Source organism: Chiloscyllium plagiosum, unplaced genomic scaffold, assembly GCF_037043375.1.
Source record: "Chiloscyllium plagiosum isolate Xiang-an unplaced genomic scaffold, Cpla_swu_hap1 HiC_scaffold_44, whole genome shotgun sequence".
In the NCBI taxonomy this organism is placed as follows: domain Eukaryota; kingdom Metazoa; phylum Chordata; class Chondrichthyes; order Orectolobiformes; family Hemiscylliidae; genus Chiloscyllium; species Chiloscyllium plagiosum.
This window is the reverse complement of record NW_028270182.1, coordinates 1,147,126-1,166,192: the sequence shown is the minus strand read 5'-3', so window position 1 is coordinate 1,166,192 and position 19,067 is coordinate 1,147,126. Positions and strand designations below refer to the sequence as shown.

The following is a 19,067-nucleotide window of genomic DNA, read 5'->3' as shown; positions in this document are numbered from 1 at the left end:
CACTTTCCAGAAATTTACCAAAGATCTTCATACGCATTTTATAAGCCCACAACCTCTTCCAGAAAGACAAGGGCAGCTGATACGTGGGAACACCATCCCCCGCACTATCCTAACTTGGAAATATATGGCTGTTCTTTCACTGTTGCTGGGTCAGGATCCTGGAATTCCCTCCCTAATGGCATTACACGTCACCCACAACAGGTGGACTGCAGCAGTTCAGGAAGTCAACTGATCACCACATTTTCAAGGGCAACTAGGGACAGGCAATAAGTACTGGCCAGCCAGAATCACTCACATCCCACAAATGATTTTTCTTCTAAAGATCATCGAACTCAATACCCTAATCCTACCCCAGCTCCCCATATCACTTTAGCCACAGGAATGATATCTACCTCCTTCTTGAAAACTCAATAATTTGGTATCAACCATCTTCTGTGGTAGTGAATTCCACAGGCTTAGCATTCTGGGTGAAGGAAATTCTCTTCACTTCTGATAAGTTTACCCCTTATCCATGAATTATGACCACCAATTCTGGAATCCCCCCGCCACCACCACCACCGCCACTGTCAGGAATAACCTCACATCTAACCTGTCGAGTCCTATTAGAACTTTACTGGTTTTAATGAGATTGCCCTCATTGTTCTGACCTCCAACGAATACAATCCTAATCGACTTAACCTCTTCTCATCTGTCAGTCCTGCCATCCCAGGAATCAATTTGGTAAACCTTTGCTGCATTCCCTCGACAGCAAGAGCGTCCATCCTCAGGTAAAGGAGACCACAACTGCACACAGTATCCAGGCGTGACCTCACCAGTTCTGTGCATAACTGCAGCAAGATATCCTTGTTCCTGTACTTGAATCCTCTTGCTAAGAAGGCCAGCATAGTCTGCCTTCTTTACTGCCTGCTGCACCTTTGACAATGAGGATACTCAGGTCTTGTTGATAGAATTTTTTTTAATAGAATTCCTACAGTGTGGAAACAGGCTATTCAGCCCAACAAGTCCACCCAGACCCATTTCTCCTATCCTACATTTACTCCTGACTACATATCCCTGAACACTAAGGCTGGAATTGAACCCAAGTCCCTGGTGCTGTGAGGCAGCAGTACTAACCACTGAGCCACCATGTTGACCCGTGTTCTCTTCTCTCAAATAATTATCTACCTTATTATTTTTGCTACTAAAGTGAATGACATCACATTTATCCCCATTAACAGGAAAAGCCAGGGTGCATAAAGATAAACATCAAAGAACATTTCCAGGACATCCAGACCAATCAACCCCACTGCCCTGTGGCCAAACACTTTAACTCCTTCTCCTACTCTGCCGAGGACATGCAGGTCCTGGGCCTCCTCCATTACCTCTCTCTTATCACCCGGCGCCTGGAGGAAGAACGCCTCATCTTCTGTCTCAGGACCCTCCAATCCCAGGGCACCAATGTGGATTTCATCAGTTTCATCATTTCGTCTCCCCCCACCCAACCCCAGTTCCAACCTTCCAGCTCAGTTCTGTTCTCATGACCTGTCCTACCTGTCCTTCTTCCTTCCCACCTATCCGTTTCACTCTCCCCTCCAACCTATCACCTTTACCCCCACCTCCATCCACCTATCGCACTCTCAGCTACATTTCACCCCCCCGCCCCCCTTCCCCCCTCCCCAGCTCCCTTCCCATTTATCTCTCCACCCCCGAGCCTCCCAGCCTCATTCCTGATGAAGGGCTTTTGCCCGAAATGTTGATTGTCCTGCTCCTCAGGTGCTGCCTGACCTACTGTGCTTTTCCAGCACCACACTCTCCAGCATTTGCAAAACTCACTTTCGCCCACATAAAGATAAACTATTCCCACTGGTAGGGGACTCTAGAACAAGGATCTGAGACTTAGATTAGATTAGATTCCCTACAGTGTGGAAACATGCACTTCGGCCCAACCAGTCCACACCGACCCTCTGAAGAGTAACCCACTTCCCTCTGACTAATGCACCTAACACTATGGGCAATTTAAAATGGCCAATTAACCTGTGTGGGAGGAAACCAGAGTGCCTGGAGGAAACCCATGCAGACACGGGGAGAATGTGCAAACTCCACACAGACAGTTGCCCAAGTTGGGAATTCAACCTGGGTCCCTGGCACTGTGAGGCAGCAGTGCTAACCACTGTGCCGCCCTGATTATTCAGCAGGGATATTGGAAAGTGCATCTATATACGAAGGATGATAGAGGTTTGGAACTCTGTTTCACAAACAGCAGTGGATGCTAGATTAGTTCTTCACTTTAAACCTGAGATAGATTTTTGTTAAGCAAAAGTATTAAGGGGTATGGACCAAAGGTAGTTATGTGGAGTTAGGCCACAGACCAGCCATGATCTCATTGAATGATGGAACCGGCTTTATGGGCTGAATGGTCTACACTTGTATGGTAGGCATCCTTGTAAGAGGATTCGCAGTAAGGTTAAAATCAACTAGGCGAAAGTGAGGCCTGCAGATACTGGAAACCAGAGTCTAGATTACAGCAGTGCTGGAAAAGCACAGCAGGTCAGGTAGCATCCAGGGACCAGGAAAATCGACGTTTCAGGCAAAAGCCCTCCATCCTGATCCAGCATTTGCAGTCTTCACTTTCGCCTATCCTCGTATGGTCATGCATTTGCCCCCTCACTCAGCCAGTCCAAATCACACTGCAAACTCTCTGCATCCTCCTCATAGTTCACCCTCCCACCAGCTGTGTGTCATCTGCACACTTGGAAATATTACATTCAGTTCCTTCGTCTAAATCATTAACATTAATCCTCATTGAAAACATTAAATGCTTTGGCCTCTTCCACTTTCTGTGGCGGAGATTGCCACAGGCTCCCCCACCCATTCTCTGCCGGAAATGGTTTTCCAGTCGCTATGTCACTTGCTGAGAAACAGTCTGCTGTGATTTAAACCTTCCTTGAGATCGAATAATTAATGAATTATCTCGCAAATGTAGGATGGCAGTTTCGCTGTAAATTGACGATTCCGTTGTCCATGGAATGCCCAAACAGATTTCCATGACTAAAGCTGTAATTAGCGTCTAATTCACACATCGTCCGAGTTGATCGCCACAGGAGGCTGGGGAATGGGGAGTTAACTGCACTGGGAGAATTTCTGCTTCTTTCTCTGTTGTCCAAGACCGCTGCATGGACCAACTTTCTCTGAATTTCCACTTCCAAACCAAGCCATCTGCGAAGATGGAGGATTGCTGCTTCGGTTACCAAAGGAAGGGTGCCTTCAGCTGTGGCCAGACTCCCGTCACCCAGAGAGACTTCTTGGAAAGTCCACGCCAACGTGTGGAGGGCGAGCCTTGGAATTCAGGTAAGGGGCAGTGACCACCGGGCTCGGAGGCTGAAAACCGGATCCAGGTGGGTGCCCACACAACACGGCTCCCGACGGGAAGCAGGTACTTTCAAAAGAGGGTTCGGAAAAATGAACCTCCTCTTCCAACTGCCTCGGCTGTTTGAAAGGGACGGCATAGTCACGATGGGCCGAATAGCTGTATTCTGTGGATATGAGGATGCGGTTGGATGTGTTAGTCTGGCAAATAATACCTCTGTTGTCCTGCTGGAGTTTATTGGGCTTTACCTGGATCAAACTGAGAACAGCAGCGGAGCATCCTGCTGCTCCCATCCCCTCCCTAACCCCTGCCGGCTCAGCCCTGTATTGGGCACAGCTCAATCCCCTGCTGCTGATATGTTGGGCCTGAGCACGGAGGGAGCTGCGAATTGTAGCAGATTCAAGAAGTGTGGCGCTGGAGAAGCACAAGCTCTTCAGATGCTGCCTAACCGCCTGTGTTTTTCCAGCGCCACCATTTTTGACTCTGATTTCCAGCATCTGCAGATCTCATTTTCTCTGAATTGTAGCAGACTCTGGGCAGTACACTGGCGGCTCTCGGTGTGTAACTCCTATTGCTGAGAGTCAGTGTGGACAGAATTCATAGGGAACGCTGTGTGTGTGCGTGCGAACTTTGGTGACGAACTTCTGAACCACACAGCAATCTCTACATTCAGAAAACTCGGACTTCCACATGTTCAAAAGATGTAATGATCTCACTGGTTAGAATAAAGATGCTGTTTCGCACACATTTCTCTCATAGAGTCATAGAGATGTACAGCACGGAAACAGACCCTTCGGTCCAACCCGTCCATGCCGACCAGATATCCCAACCCAATCTAGTCCCATCTGCCAGCACCCGGTCCATATCCCTCCAAACCCTTTCTATTCATATACCCATTCGGATGCTTTTAAAATATTGCAATTGTAACAGCCTCCACCACTTCCTCCGGCAGCTCATTCCATACACACACCACCCTCTGCATGAAAGATTGCCCCTTCAGTCTCTTTTATATCTTTCCACTCTCATATTAAACCTCTAGTTCTGGACTCCCCCACCCCAGGGAAAATACTTTATCTATTTATCCTATCTGTGCCCCTCATGATTTTGTAAACCTCTATAAGTTCTATTAGTGGGCGGCACGGTGGCACAGTGGTTAGCACTACTGCCTCACAGCGCCAGAGACCCGGGTTCAATTCCCGCCTCAGGCGACTGACTGTGTGGAGTTTGCACGTTCTCCCCGTGTCTGCGTGGGTTTCCTCCGGGTGCTCCGGTTTCCTCCCACAGTCCAAAGATGTGCAGGGTCAGGTGAATTGGCCATACTAAATTGCCCGTAGTGTTAGATAAGGGGTAAATGTAGGGGTATGGGTGGGTTTCGCTTCGGCGGGTTGGTGTGGACTTGTTGGGCCGAAGGGCCTGTTTCCACACTGTAATCTAATCTAATCTAAAATTCACCTCTCAGCCTCCGACGCTCCAGGGGAAACAGCCCCAGCCTGTTCAGCCTCTCCCTGTAGCTCAGATCCTCCAACCCTGGCAACATCCTTGTAAATCTTTTCTGAACCCTTTCAAGTTTCACAACATCTCTCCAATAGGAAGGAGACCCTCTGAATGAAGGCACTGATAATTGATTGGGGAGAGAGGAGCCAGTGTTGGATTGGGGTGGATAAAGTTAAAAATCACACAATACCAGGTTATAGTCCAATAGGTTTATTTGGAATCATTAGCTTTCCGAGCAAACCACCTGATGAAGGAGCAGTGCTCCGAAAGCTAATGTTCCCGAATAAATCTGTTGCACTGTAACCTGGTCTAGTGTGATTTTTAACTTTGAAAATTTGGAGAAAGTAATAGGCAATACATGCTTCCACAGCTCCATCAGAGATAGGTCATTTTGTCTGTTGGACCTTCTTGGTCTCCATAGCCATTAGAGTCAAAGTTATGGTGCAGAAAGAGGCCACTCTGCCCATTGGGTCTGTACTAGCTGAAAGAGCAGCCTGATCCCACTTCCCGCTGCAAGTTACAGGGCTCAAGGGTCATGTCCTGATGCCTTTTTAAATTGATTTCAGACCCTGCAGCTATTTCATGCACTGAGTTCCAGCTGCTGAACATCCTCTGAATTCAAAAATTCCTCATGTCTGCTGTATTCTTTCTATCAGTCACTTTCAAATCTGTGCTTCTCTCCCTCGCTCCCTCCCACCCCAGTTACTGAGCCCCCTGCTAGGGGGAAACAGTGCCTTCCCCATCCACTCTGTCCACACCCCTGACACTTTTGCACACCTCAATCAATCCGGCCGTCTGCCTCTCTCTTCCCAATTGAAGACCCTCAGCCTGTCACATTTTTCTCAGCTATGTGACATGCAAAGAGGCCCATTGGCATATCATGTCTGTGCCAGTCACAAGTATCCAACCAACCTAGTCCCATTTTCCAGCATTGTATGCTGCAGCATTTCAATTGTTCATCTAACCAATTGACTGTAGTAATGGTTTCTGTCTCTGTCACCCTTTCAGACAATGAGCTCTGGATATTCACCAACCTGTGCGTTTTTTAAAAATTCTTTCTTCGCTAAACTTCCTGCCCTTTACCTTCAATCTATGGCCCTGGTTATTGAAGTCCATATTATAGGGAGAAATTTCTTTCTATTTACTCTATCTATAACCCTCAATTTTGTATACCTCAATTGGATCCCCCTCAGGTTTTTCTACTTTAACGCAAACAACTGTCACTTGCTGTTCGTAGTTGAGTCACTCCAACTCAGGTTACATCCTGGCCAATCTCCTCTGCATCTTGTCTAATGCAATCACACATTTCCTTTGGTGTGGCACCTGAAACTGTATTGCAGTGGTGGCCTTACTAATGTTATATTCAGATCCATCATAACCTCCGGCTCTTGTATTCTATGCCTCAACTAATAAAGGTAACTATCCCGTAGCTTTCTTAATCGCCCTATCAACCTTCCTTGTTGTCCTCAAGGACCTACAGACGTACACACCAAATTTCCTTCAATCCTCACTCCTTCACAGGCTCCTACCATGCTGTATGACTCTGACTCAAAGGAAGATCCTTCATTTCATAGAATCCCCTATAGTGTGGAAACAGACCCTTTGGCCCAACAAGTCCACACCAACCTTCCAAACAGTAACCCACCCAGACCCATTCCCCTACCCTAATATCCTATATTTGCCCCTGGGCAATCCACCCTAACCTACACATACCTGGACACTAGGGGACAATTTCTCATGTCGAAAGTGAGTACTGCAGATGCTGGAGATTAGAGCCAAGAGTGTGTTGTTGGTAAAGCACAGTCAGTCAGGCAGCATCCAAGGAGCAAGAAAATCAACATTTCGGGCAAAAGCCCTTCATGAAGGGCTTTTGCCTGAAATGACAATTTCTCATGGCCAATCCATCCTAACCTGCACATCCCAGAACACTATGAGACAATTTCCCATTGCTAATCCACCCTAAACTGCACATCTTTGGATTGTGGAAGGAAACAAGAGCACTCGGAGGAAACCCATGCAGACACGGGGAGAATGTGCAACTCCACAGTCACCCAAGTTGGAATCGAACGTGGGTTCCTGGAGATGTGAGGCAGTGCTAACCACTCAGACACTGTGCCACTCCCAAATGAATTCAAATTTCACTGCTACAGCTGGATTCAAACTCAGGTCCCCAGAACATTATCTCAGTCTCTGGTTAATAGTCTAGTGATAATACGACAAAGTCATCATGTCCCCTCAGTGTACAATGACTGATTTTCCCATTAATTGTGTTCCATTAGCCTTGTTTGACCTCCCCTAATGCATCTCTCCCCTCCCACTTCATCAGATTAATTCAATGTGTCACTTTTCTACCCATATGACTGATTCATTGACATCTTGCAGCAGTCTCCGGCCATTTTTATGACTAACTAAGCAGCAAGGTTTTGTGTTGTCTGCAAACATCCCACTGGAAATAGTTTTCCAGTTACAAAGGCACTATCAACATTTACCATGTCTGGTCTCTATTTCAAATCCTGGTAGTTCTCTCTTTAAAGAATAGCACTGTCGAGCTGACTACTGATAGAATCCTAGATAGTCACGGTGTGGAAGGAGATCAGAAGAGGTCACCACATCACTAGATTGGTCATTAAGAGTTCTAATGTTGGTCGGACATGACTTTGAAACCCAGCATGTCAGATAATGAAATTTGAATTCAATAAAAATAAAATCGGGAATTAAAAGCTGCTTCTAATGGTGACCATGGTGTAACCACAGTCAATCATAAAAGCCTATCTGGTTCACTGATGCCCTTTAGGAAAGTGAATCTGCTCATCTAGATGTCACTCCAGACCCACAGCAATAGTGCTGACCCATAACTGCCCTCTGAAGTGGCTTTGCCAGCTGATCAGGACAAAAAGGGATTGGCAAAAAATGCTGCTTCAGACCATTTGATGCTGATGTACCATGACCAACAAGAAACATTTCCAATAATGCAATAATTTTCCTAATACTCTATTCAAGTTTAATTGCAATTCCAATTTGGCCCTTGGTCACTGACTTGCCAGTGGTCTTTCTCTGTCCATTCTGTCAACAAATAATTAACAAACATCTCCTGGCCTTCTTCATTCCACCAGTTGCCCTTTATAGCTATTGTTTCTCATTAGCAGCATCATCCTGGAATAATCCCATACTATCTGTTACTTTTGATGTTGGGTTTTAATTAAAACCGTATCCAGTACAATAACTGGCCTCAATATTTTCTTTATTTCTAAATTGTAAGCACTGATCTTACATGTTTAAGTATCTGTAGGGAAGTGAATGTTTGAATCCTTCTCCCATTGCACTCTAATAAAGGTCTTGGGGAACCATCACCATAATTACAAGGCTGTCTTCCTTTTTGAATACGCTGCTCAATTTTCTCTTCAACCTTCTACCTGACTTTTTATTCTTGGGATACATAATGAAAATGTCTCCTGAAAATCTAAGTAGATCTATTGGACATTCTTTATTAAATGTTGGTGAAGATCCTGTCCTATTTTTCCAATGGTGCCATGAACTATCAACATCTCTCATAAAAGATAACACCTAATAGTGCAGCACTTCCTTAATTTGCCTGGATTCAATCCACCCTGCAGGGCAAAGGGTTAGGAACATAAACAGAAATTGTTAGAAAAACTAGCGAGTCTGCAGTTTCCCCAGCAATTTTTGTTTGTTTTTGTTTCATAACTCCAGCATCTGCAAAACTTTGCTTGATCCAAGGGGTTAGGAGTTGGATAGTTTGAGGCATTTCCAATCAAGCCACTGAGGATCACCATTGGGTACCTATTATTCTTCTCCACTGTGAATTTTCCTGTTGATGACAAAATAATTAGCTGAAGGACCCCCCAAATCCCACTATTGTATCATTGCATTAAATTAGGTAGATGCAAACTCGATGGGCTTTTCCCCTGTATGACTTGGTGCCCAAGGGTAATGAGGACAAGCTATTAAATGTTGCTATCTGGTTGCCTCTACCAGAGAGTGTGTAGACTTATTATCTTGCTGACTCTCATTGTCACTTTGAGTGACCAGACAACAACAAATTATACATATCTAATCTTTGTAACCATATTAAATATTTCAAGGTCCTTCAACCCAGCTACCTCGCTCATTGCCCAACCCCACTTCTCATTGCCAGAAGAAAAAGAGCAAATTACAGTAGTAGTTAAAATATTTGCCTGAATGAAAATGAGGTAGAGATACAAAAGGAGAAAGTGAGGTCTGCAGATGCTGGAGATCAGAGCTGGAAATGTGTTGCTGGAAAGGCGCAGCAGGTCAGGCAGCATCCAGGGAACAGGAGAATCGACGTTTCGGGGATAAGCCCTTCTTCAGGAAACCAGGGAACAGGAGAATCGACGTTTCGGGCATAAGCCCTTCTTCAGGAGAAGGGCTTATGCCCGAAACGTCGATTCTCCTGTTCCCTGGATGCTGCCTGACCTGCTGCGCCTTTCCAGAGATACAAAAGGACCTATGTGTTGGGCAACATTCGAGACTTTTGATATTGCTGCCTAAGTATGTTAGACCAAGACAAATGTATGTCATGTTTTGTGCAGCTGGTGCATTTCCTGGATCTGTTGGAGGTTATGGATACGAATATTCTTCAGTACAAAGAGACTTTGCTGAGACCAGTGACATGGGTTTTGTGGTGAAAGAAGTAATGACAGGAACCTTTGCATCTGTGGGTAAGGAACATATGAAATCCATGCAGCAAGGGCTTATGAGCCTGAGTTCTGCACATTGCATATTCTGGACTGCACTGCTTTGGAGAGCAGCTCTGATCAGAAAGATACCACGGGCCAAGGCTAGTAAATCTGAAAACACCATTCTGCTGAAAACTTGAAGATTGTAGTACTAGAGTCACAAATGTTTCTACAGAACAGAAAGAGACCTTTTGGCCCATTATTTCTGCAATGGTCATTGAACATTCATCTACTCTAATCCCATGTTCCAGCACTTGACATATAACCTTGTAGGTTTTTAACTCAGGTGCAAGGTTTTTTTGCTACCTTCCTTCAGTTTTCTCAATTCTGTCCCAAGGACAATGACTAACTACAATGTGGTCGCAGGTTCCTGCCTTGCTCAATGACCTTACATTGAGAGTAAGGCTACTCAATTTTAGAAGCCATCACTTTTGATCTCCCTACTTTTGTTATTGTGTCCCCGGCATAAAATTTGTGATCTGAGAATGAAGTTAATCATGATTTCAGTTTAGGTTGGCAAGTGCAGCTGGTGGAGATAAAGTGTGTAAACAGGCCTTGGCATGGACTAAGCTATGGGTAGCAGTATTTTGCTTGAGTGCAGATGGAAAGAGGGTAGATAGAATGGTACAAAATATCCTGTGCAAAATATTGGAAATGTCGAGTGTAGAGGTAACATGAGAAACAAGTGAATGAGGGTTTCAGCCAGAGAAAGAACTGAAACAGATCCAAAGACACGGGATGTTATGGAACTGATTGCAGGCATACTTGTTGATGAAGTGAATATGGGTTAGGAAATTGGCTTATGAACATTTGACACCCAATAATAAACAGCCTGGATCATCCTCAAGATAATTCTCGTGAGAGAGAGTTGGAGTCTCTCAGTGAAGAAGGTTATTTCGGAGTAATACAGGATCTTGATCAACTAGGGCCAGCGCGCTGAGAAATGGCAGGTGGAGCTTAATTCAGATAAATCTAAGGTGTTGCAGTTTTATAAGACAAACTACAGCAGGACATACACAATTAATGGTAGGGCCCTAGAGAGTGTTATTGAACAGAGAGACCTAGAGGTGCAGGTACATAATTCCTGGAAGGTGGCTTTAAAGGTAGAGTGGTAAAGAAGACATCTGACTGCTTACCTTCATCAGTCAAAGCATTGAGTGCAGGAGTTGTTAAAGCTGTACAAGACATTGGTATTCTGGATTAGTGGTGCTGGAAGAGCACAGCAGTTCAGGCAGCATCTGAGGAGCAGTAAAATCGACGTTTCGGCTTTTGCCCGAAATGTCGATTTTACTGCTCCTTGGATGCTGCCTGAACTGCTGTGCTCTTCCAGCACCACTAATCCAGAATCTTGTTTCCAGCATCTGCAGTCATTGTTTTTACCTAAGACATTGGTATGGCCACATGTGGAGTACTGCGTACAGTCTGATCGCTCTGCTATGGGAAGGATGTTATTAAATTGGAAAGGATGTGAAAAACCATTAACAAGGATGTGGCTGAGATTAGAAGCTTGTAAGAAGGGTCTGGAGAAACTGAGACTTTTTTCCCTGGAGCATAGGAAGCTGAAGGTTGAGAGCATAGTTTTAAGGTGAGAGGGTAAAATTTAAAAGGGTCCTGTGTGGCAACTTTTTCACACAGAGAGTGGAGTGTATATGCCACAGGCAGTGGTGGAGACAGGTACAATGACAACATTTAAAATACATTTGGATAGGTAGATGAATAGGAAAGGCTTAGAGGGTTCAGAACCAAATCACAGGCAATTCAGTCTAGTTCAATTTTGGAAATTTGGTTGGCATGGATGAGTTGAACCGAAGGGCCTGTTTCTGTGCTTTATAACACTGAAGCATGCAGCTTTTCCAAACTTACTGCTCATAGTTTTTCTATCGTTTGTCCAGTAATGGATGTTGAACAAGCAGCTCAACAGTTCACAGCAGATGGGAAAGAACCTTGCATTTAATTTTGAAGGTGTGTTCTCTGCTACAATTTAGAAACAGTTTTCAAAGAGTTTATCTTTGTTGATTGCAGCCTCCAACACCACCCTATCTGAGGCAGATTCCCAGGATAATTTGGAAAGGCTCAAGGCCCATGGAGACTCCTGGTTAGATTCTGTAGAAGAGAGAGAATTGACTGAGGAATCCATATCAAAGAAATACAAAGGTCGGACAATCTTCAGTGCTGAGCAGCTGCGGGTTCTCCAACAACGTTTCCAGTTGCAGCGGTATCTCACTGCTTCCCAGCAACAAGAACTGGGAAATGCAATAGGACTGACCAGTCAGCAGGTAATGTGTACCCTCAGAGGAACCAAACTTCTCATTCTTTACATTATGTGAATATATGAATTGGCAGAAAAATAAGTTAGGTAAAAACAATGACTGCAGATGCTGGAATAAGTTGTTCGGCCCCTCAGGCCTGCCATAGCATTTGACAAAGTCATGTTTGTCCTGCCCAATCTCTAATACCCTTTAACTGTCTTATTGGTCAAGTGCCTAGATATCTCTTTCTTAAAAAAAATTGATGAATCTGCCTCCACTTTCTAGAGGAGAGAGTTTCAAAGACTCAAAGAAACAATTTATTTTCACTTTGTCTTATTGTTAAACTGCATTGCCTAGTGCTGGCCCCTCCACATCCTCTGTGTTCAACCTATCAAATCCCTTCAGGATCTTGTATGGTTCAATAAAATGACCTCTTGTGATTGCAAACTCTCAAGTGATAATGGACCCAGCTTGTCCCACTGTTAATCGAAAAAAGACCCCACTCCGTGCCCCCATCTACCCCTTGCTCCCTACCCCATACCCTCCCCACTCACTACTACAATACCTTTCCACCATAATAATGGCATATGCAAACAGAAGCCAATGTGTGACACATTAATCAGCTTGTAAGGAACCTCCCAGTGGTTGCACATCCTAGAGGGACCATTGGCCCACAATCCTCTACTCCCAATCAAGTGAACTACCTCAAATGAGGAGGTGCCAGTGTTGAACTGGGGTGGACTAAGTTAAAAATCACACAACACCAGGTTATAGTCCAACAGGTTTATTTGAAAGTACTAGCTTTCAGAGTGCTGCTCCTTCATCAGGCAACTATTGGGGCAGGATCTTAAAACACAATTTATAACAAAAGATCACAGTGTGATCCATGCACACACCCTCTCACAGACTTATACTCTCACACTCATGCACACACTCTATCAAGCATTCACATATGCAAACATACACACTCACACTTTCTCTCTCTCGCCCTCACAAGCACACACATAAGTCTATCGGGTGAATTTGCATTTGCAGAATTGTATTTGTAGATACATTTTATTTTTGCTCAAAAAGCACACAACCTGCAGGCAGTTAATCCATATAACATTTTATAAATTCCTACTTCGGAAACAGAATCAGTCTGACTCAAGATGGAATATAGACAAACTCTAACCTCACCCCTTTAATACATTGTCTGAACTGAGGTGTCACCTTTTTTTATATAAAATCTTAAGTTATCTTGAGAATGTGATTTACATATTAATGAACCAAAACCTGCAACCCATTTTTAAAAATGAAAGACTTAACAACAATCTAGGTTTGTTCAATATGTCGTTTTAATTGCATGACATTGTGATCTTTTGCTATAAATTCTTATGTCTTATGATCCTGCCATGCTAGATACCTGATGAAGGAGCAGGACTCTGAAAGCTAGTGCTTCCAAATAAACCTATTGGACTATAACCTGGTATTGTGTGATTTTTAACTTTACCTCAAATGTGATTGTTTTTTGTTAAAAAAGCATTGAGATTTTGCTGCCAATCCTAAATGTCTGTCTTGTGTGGGGGCTTCATTTAGATTTTTAATTGTTTTTAACTATGCAGACATGTGATCACTTGATAGAAAGTTAAAGGTAACTGGTAATTGGCCAGCAACTTTTTATGTGGGAGCTGTGATGTGGAAAAGACATTACTAGGTGATTCAATCCTGCAGAGAGCTGGCACAAATACATTGGACAAAATAGCTTTCATCGGGCAATTAAAGAGTCAACCACTTTGCTGTGGGTCTGGAGTTGTATGTAGACTGATCATGTAAAGATTTGTATGTTTCAATCAAGTCACCTTTTAAACTCCACGTCTGCTCCACTATTGAGATCATTGCTAACCTGATAAACCTCAATTCCATTTTCCTGCATTTCCCATAACTATTGATTCCCTTACTGATTAAAAATCTGTCTCTCAGCCTTGAATATGCTTAATAACCCAACCGTGACAGTCTATTGTCATAAAGAATCCCACAGATTTGCTACCGTCTGAGAGAAGGAATTCCTCCTCATCTCTGTTTTACATAGGCATCTTCTTACTCCAAGATTATAGACTCCTAGACTCTCTCACAACGGCAAACAGCCTTCCCAATTCCAACCTAAGAACCTTGTAAGTTCAATAAGATTGCCTCTTGTTTTTCTAAACTCCAATTAATACAGACTACTCTACTCAACCTCTCCTTGTAAGATGGTCTCTCCATACCTGAGATCAGCCCTAGTGATCCTCCTCTGGACTATCTCCAATGCCAGTGTATCTTTTCTTAAATAAGAGGCCCAGAACTGATCTCAGTAATCCAGGTGCATTCTAAATAGTTGCATAGTTTAGCAGAACCTCACCATTCTTATGTGCCATTCCTTTTGAAATAAAGGCCAACATTCCATTTCAAAGAGTGTGGTGATGGAAAAGCGCAGCCGGTCAGGCAGCATCCAAGGAGTAGGAGAATTGACTTTCGGGCTTGTGCCTGAAACGTCGATTCTCCTGCTCCTTGGATGCTGCCTGACCAGCTGCGCTTTCCCATCACCACACTCTTTGACTCTGATCTACACCATCTGTAGTCCTCACTTTCTGCAATGTTCCATTTGCTTTCCTTATTGCCAACTAATCTTGGATGATTCTTTTTGTGATTCATACTAGTGATTCCAAATCCCTGTTCTTTAGGGATTTTTACAGTCTGTCTTTATTTAAATAATATTTGGCTCTTCTATTCTTCCTCCCAAAGTGCATAACCTCACATTTCTCCACATTATATTCCATTTCTGCAATTTTTCCTCATAAGAATCCACCCTCCCCATTTCACATATTACTTCAATCAACCTTCTCTGAAGAGCCTGTAACATGTTTATATCCATACCTTTGTAAGGTGACCAGTCATGTTAGTCCAGATCGTCCACAGTACGCCAGACATAGTCTCAACAGTGCCCTCTATAGCTGGAACATACCCTCTCTATTTCTGTATTTCATCCAACTTTCAATAAATAACATTCTATTACCTTCCCTAATTCCTTGCTGGACTTGGATACTACTGTTTTGTGATTTGTGCGTGAGGATTCTCTGAGCCAAATGAATAGGAAGACTTGAGAGAGATATGGGCCAAGTGCTAGCAAATTTTCTTCCACAGTCCTAGGATGTGCAGGTTAGAAAGATTGGCCATACTAAATTGCATATATTGTCCAGGGATATGCAAGGAAGTGGGTTAGTCACAGGGAATATGGTCGGGATGGGGGGGGGGAATATTAGTCACAGGGATATGGTCGGGGTGGGGGGGGAAGCGGGGGGGGTGAGGGCAAGAGGTCTGGATGAGATGCTTTTCGGAGGGTCAGTGTAGACTCGATAGGGTCGAATGGCCTGTTTCCACACTATAGGGATTCTATGATTAATTTAAGGATATCTGATTGACATGGATCAAAGCGTCTTTTTCAGTGCTGTACATCTCGATGACTCTAAATGGCCTAATTCTGCTCCTGTATCTTATAGTCTTATTGCCCTCCTTTTCAATTTCTGGGATGTTACTTATATCATGTATGTTGAAAGCTGACCCAAAATATCAGTTCAATTCATTTGCTTTTCATTCCTTACTTTTCAGGTTCATTTTTTATTGGATCAATACTCACTTTTAAATTATTTTTTCCTTTTGTTTTAAATGGCTGTAGAAGCTGGGGTTTCCTTGATTCAGCTTTTACAATACTCCTTTTCCTTTCCACACCGGCCTTTGAGACATTCTTTCCTTTAAAAAAATTTGTCCAATCTTCTGACTCCCAGCCAGTTTATATTTTAACATTTTGAGTTGATCATGGATGATGGGTTATAGAGTCATAGAGATGTACAGCACAGAAACAGACCCTTCGGCCCAACCCGTCCATGCTGACCAGATATCCTAATTTAATCTAGTCCCACCTGCCAGCGCCCGGCCCATATCCCTCCAAACACTTCCTATTCATATACCCATCCAAATGCCTTTTAAATGCTGTAACTGTACTAGCCTCCGTCACATCCTCTGGCAGCTCATTCTATTCATGCACCACCTTTTGTGTAAAACGTTGCCCTTGGGTCCCTTTTAAATGTTTCCCCTCTCACGCTAAACCTGTGCCCTCTAGTTTTGGACACCCCATCCCATGGAAAATAACATGTTTATTTACCCTATGTCCCTCATGATTTTGTAAACCTCTATAAGGTCACCCCTCAGTCTCTGACGCTCCAAGCAAAGCAGCCCGAGCCTATTCAGTCTCTCCCTATAGCTCAAATCCTTCAACCCTGGCAACATCCTTGTAAATCTTTGTTGAACCATTTCAGGTTTCACAACATCTTTTCTATAGGAAGGAGACCAGAATTGCACGCAATATTGGGTTCCTCCCATTGGCATCTTTCTTGTTGGAATGCATCTATTCTGTGTAGGAGAGTTTGATGCTGGAAAAGCACAGCCGGTCAGGCAGCATTCGAGGAGCAGAAGGATCGACGTTTTGGGCATAAGCTCTTCATCCCCTCCCTACAACAGTCACATCTCCATCCTCTTGCTACCACAGTCACATCTCCGTCCCCTCGCTACCACAGTCACATCTCCTTCCCCACACTACCACAGTCACATTTCCGTCCCCTGGCTACCACAGTCACATTTCCGTCTCCTGGCTACCACAGTCACATCTCCTTCCCCACACTACCACAGTCACATCTCCGTCCCCTCGCTACCACAGTCACATCTCTGTCCCCTCGCTACCACAGTCACATCTCTGTCCCCTCGCTACCACAGTCACATCTCCGTCCCCTCGCTACCACAGTCACATCTCCGTCCCCTCGCTACCACAGTCACATCTCCGTCCCCTCGCTACCACAGTCACATCTCCGTCCCCTCGCTACCACAGTCACATCTCCTTCATCGCGACCACAGTCACATCTCCGTCCCCTCGCTACCACAGCCACATCTCCTTCATCGCGACCACAGCCACATCTCCTTCATCGCTACCACAGTCACATCTCCTTCCCCTCGCTACCACAGTCACATCTCCGTCCCCTCGCTACCACAGCCACATCTCCTTCCCCTCGCTACCACAGTCACATCTCCTTCATCGCTACCACAGTCACATCTCCTTTCCCTCGCTACCACAGTCACATCTCCGTCCCCTCGCTACCACAGCCACATCTCCGTCCCCTCGCTACCACAGTCACATCTCCGTCCCCTCGCTACCACAGTCACATCTCCGTCCCATCGCTACCACAGTCACATCTCCGTCCCATCGCTACCACAGCCACATCTCCGTCCCCTCGCTACCACAGCCACATCTCCTTCATCGCGACCACAGCCACATCTCCTTCATCGCTACCACAGCCACATCTCCGTCCCCTCGCTACCACAGTCACATCTCCGTCCCCTCGCAACCACAGTCACATCTCCGTCCCATCGCTACCACAGTCACATCTCCGTCCCATCGCTACCACAGCCACATCTCCGTCCCCTCGCTACCACAGTCACATCTCCGTCCCATCGCTACCACAGTCACATCTCCGTCCCATCGCTACCACAGCCACATCTCCGTCCCATCGCTACCACAGCCACATCTCCTTCATCGCTACCACAGCCACATCTCCTTCATCGCTACCACAGTCACATCTCCTTCCCCTCGCTACCACAGTCACATCTCCTTCATCGCGACCACAGCCACATCTCCTTCCCCTCGCTACCACAGCCACATCTCCTTCCCCTCGCTACCACAGTCACATCTCCTTCATCGTTACGACAGCCACATCTCCGTCCCCTGGCTACCACAGCCACATCTCCTTCCTCTGGTTACCACAGCCACATCTCCTTCCCCTCGCTACCACAGTCACATCTCCTTCATCGCTACCACAGCCACATCTCCGTCCCATCGCTACCACAGCCACATCTCCTTCCCCTCGCTACCTCAGTCACATCTCCTTCCCCTCGCTACCTCAGTCACATCTCCTTCCCCTCGCTACCACAGTCACATCTCCTTCATCGCTACCACAGTCACATCTCCGTCCCATCGCTACCACAGTCACATCTCCGTCCCCTCGCTACCACAGTCACATCTCCTTCATCGCTACCACAGTCACATCTCCTTCATCGCTACCACAGACACATTTCCGTCCCATCGCTACCACAGTCACATCTCCTTCCCCTCGCTACCACAGTCACATCTCCTTCAACGCTACCACAGTCACATCTCCTTCATCGCTACCACAGTCACATCTCCGTCCCATCGCTACCACAGTCACATCTCCTTCATCGCTACCACAGTCACATCTCCTTCATCGCTACCACAGTCACATCTCCTTCATCTCTACCACAGTCACATCTCCTTCCCCTCGCTACCACAGTCACATCTCCGTCCCCTCGCTACCACAGCCACATCTCCGTCCCATCGCTACCACAGTCACATCTCCTTCATCGCTACCACAGTCACATCTCCTTCATCGCTACCACAGCCACATCTCCGTCCCCTCGCTACCACAGCCACATCTCCTTCCCCTCGCTACCACAGTCCCATCTCCATCCCCTCGCTACCACAGTCACATCACCGTCCCCTCGCTACCACAGTCACATCACCGTCCCCTCGCTACCACAGTCACATCTCCGTCCCCTCGCTATCACAGTCACATCTCCTTCCCATCACAACCACAGTCACATCTCCTTCCCATCATGACCACAGCCACATCTCATTCCCCTTGCTACCACAGCCACATCTCATTCCCCTCGCTACCACAGTCACATCTCCTTCCCATTGCTACCACAGTCACATCTCCGTCCCCTCGCTACCACAGTCACATCTCCGTCCCCTCGCTACCACAGTCACATCTCCTTCCCCTCGCTACCACAGTCACATCTCCTTCCCCTCGCTACCACAGTCACATCTCCGTCCCCTCGCTACCACAGTCACATCTCCTTCCCATCGCTAACACAGTCACATCTCGTTCCCCTCGCTAACACAGTCACATCTCCTTCATCGCTACCACAGTCACATCTCCGTCCCCTCGCTACCAAAGTCACATTTCCGTCCCCTCGCTACCACAGTCACATCTCCGTCCCCTCGCTACCACAGTCTCATGTCCGTCCCCTCGCTACCACAGTCACATCTCCTTCATCGCTGCCACAGTCACATCTCCGTCCCCTCGCTACCACAGTCACATCTCTGTCCCCTCGCTACCACAGCCACATCTCCTTCCCCTCGCTACCACAGTCACATCTCCGTCCCCTCGCTACCAC

General features: G+C 45.7%; 1 protein-coding gene and 1 pseudogene across 3 annotated transcripts in view; one reads left to right on the top strand and one right to left on the bottom strand.

The window, feature by feature from the left end:
- The window catches only part of LOC122543408 (uncharacterized), a 203,464-nt pseudogene that overhangs the window by 41,732 nt on the left and 142,665 nt on the right, over positions 1 to 19,067 (bottom strand). The window lies entirely within an intron of this gene.
- LOC122543434 (uncharacterized) overlaps positions 2,873 to 19,067 on the top strand; it is a 151,101-nt gene continuing 134,906 nt past the window's right edge. The window contains exons 1-3 of one of the 2 annotated variants that reach the window (XM_087982677.1): positions 2,873 to 3,327; positions 9,412 to 9,540; positions 11,581 to 11,834. In XM_087982677.1, the coding sequence (XP_087838803.1) occupies positions 3,153 to 3,327; positions 9,412 to 9,540; positions 11,581 to 11,834 (558 nt within the window). In that variant the 5' untranslated portion in view covers positions 2,873 to 3,152. The remainder of the gene's footprint in view (positions 3,328 to 9,411; positions 9,541 to 11,580; positions 11,835 to 19,067) is intronic. The other variant, XM_087982678.1, reaches the window with a different exon arrangement.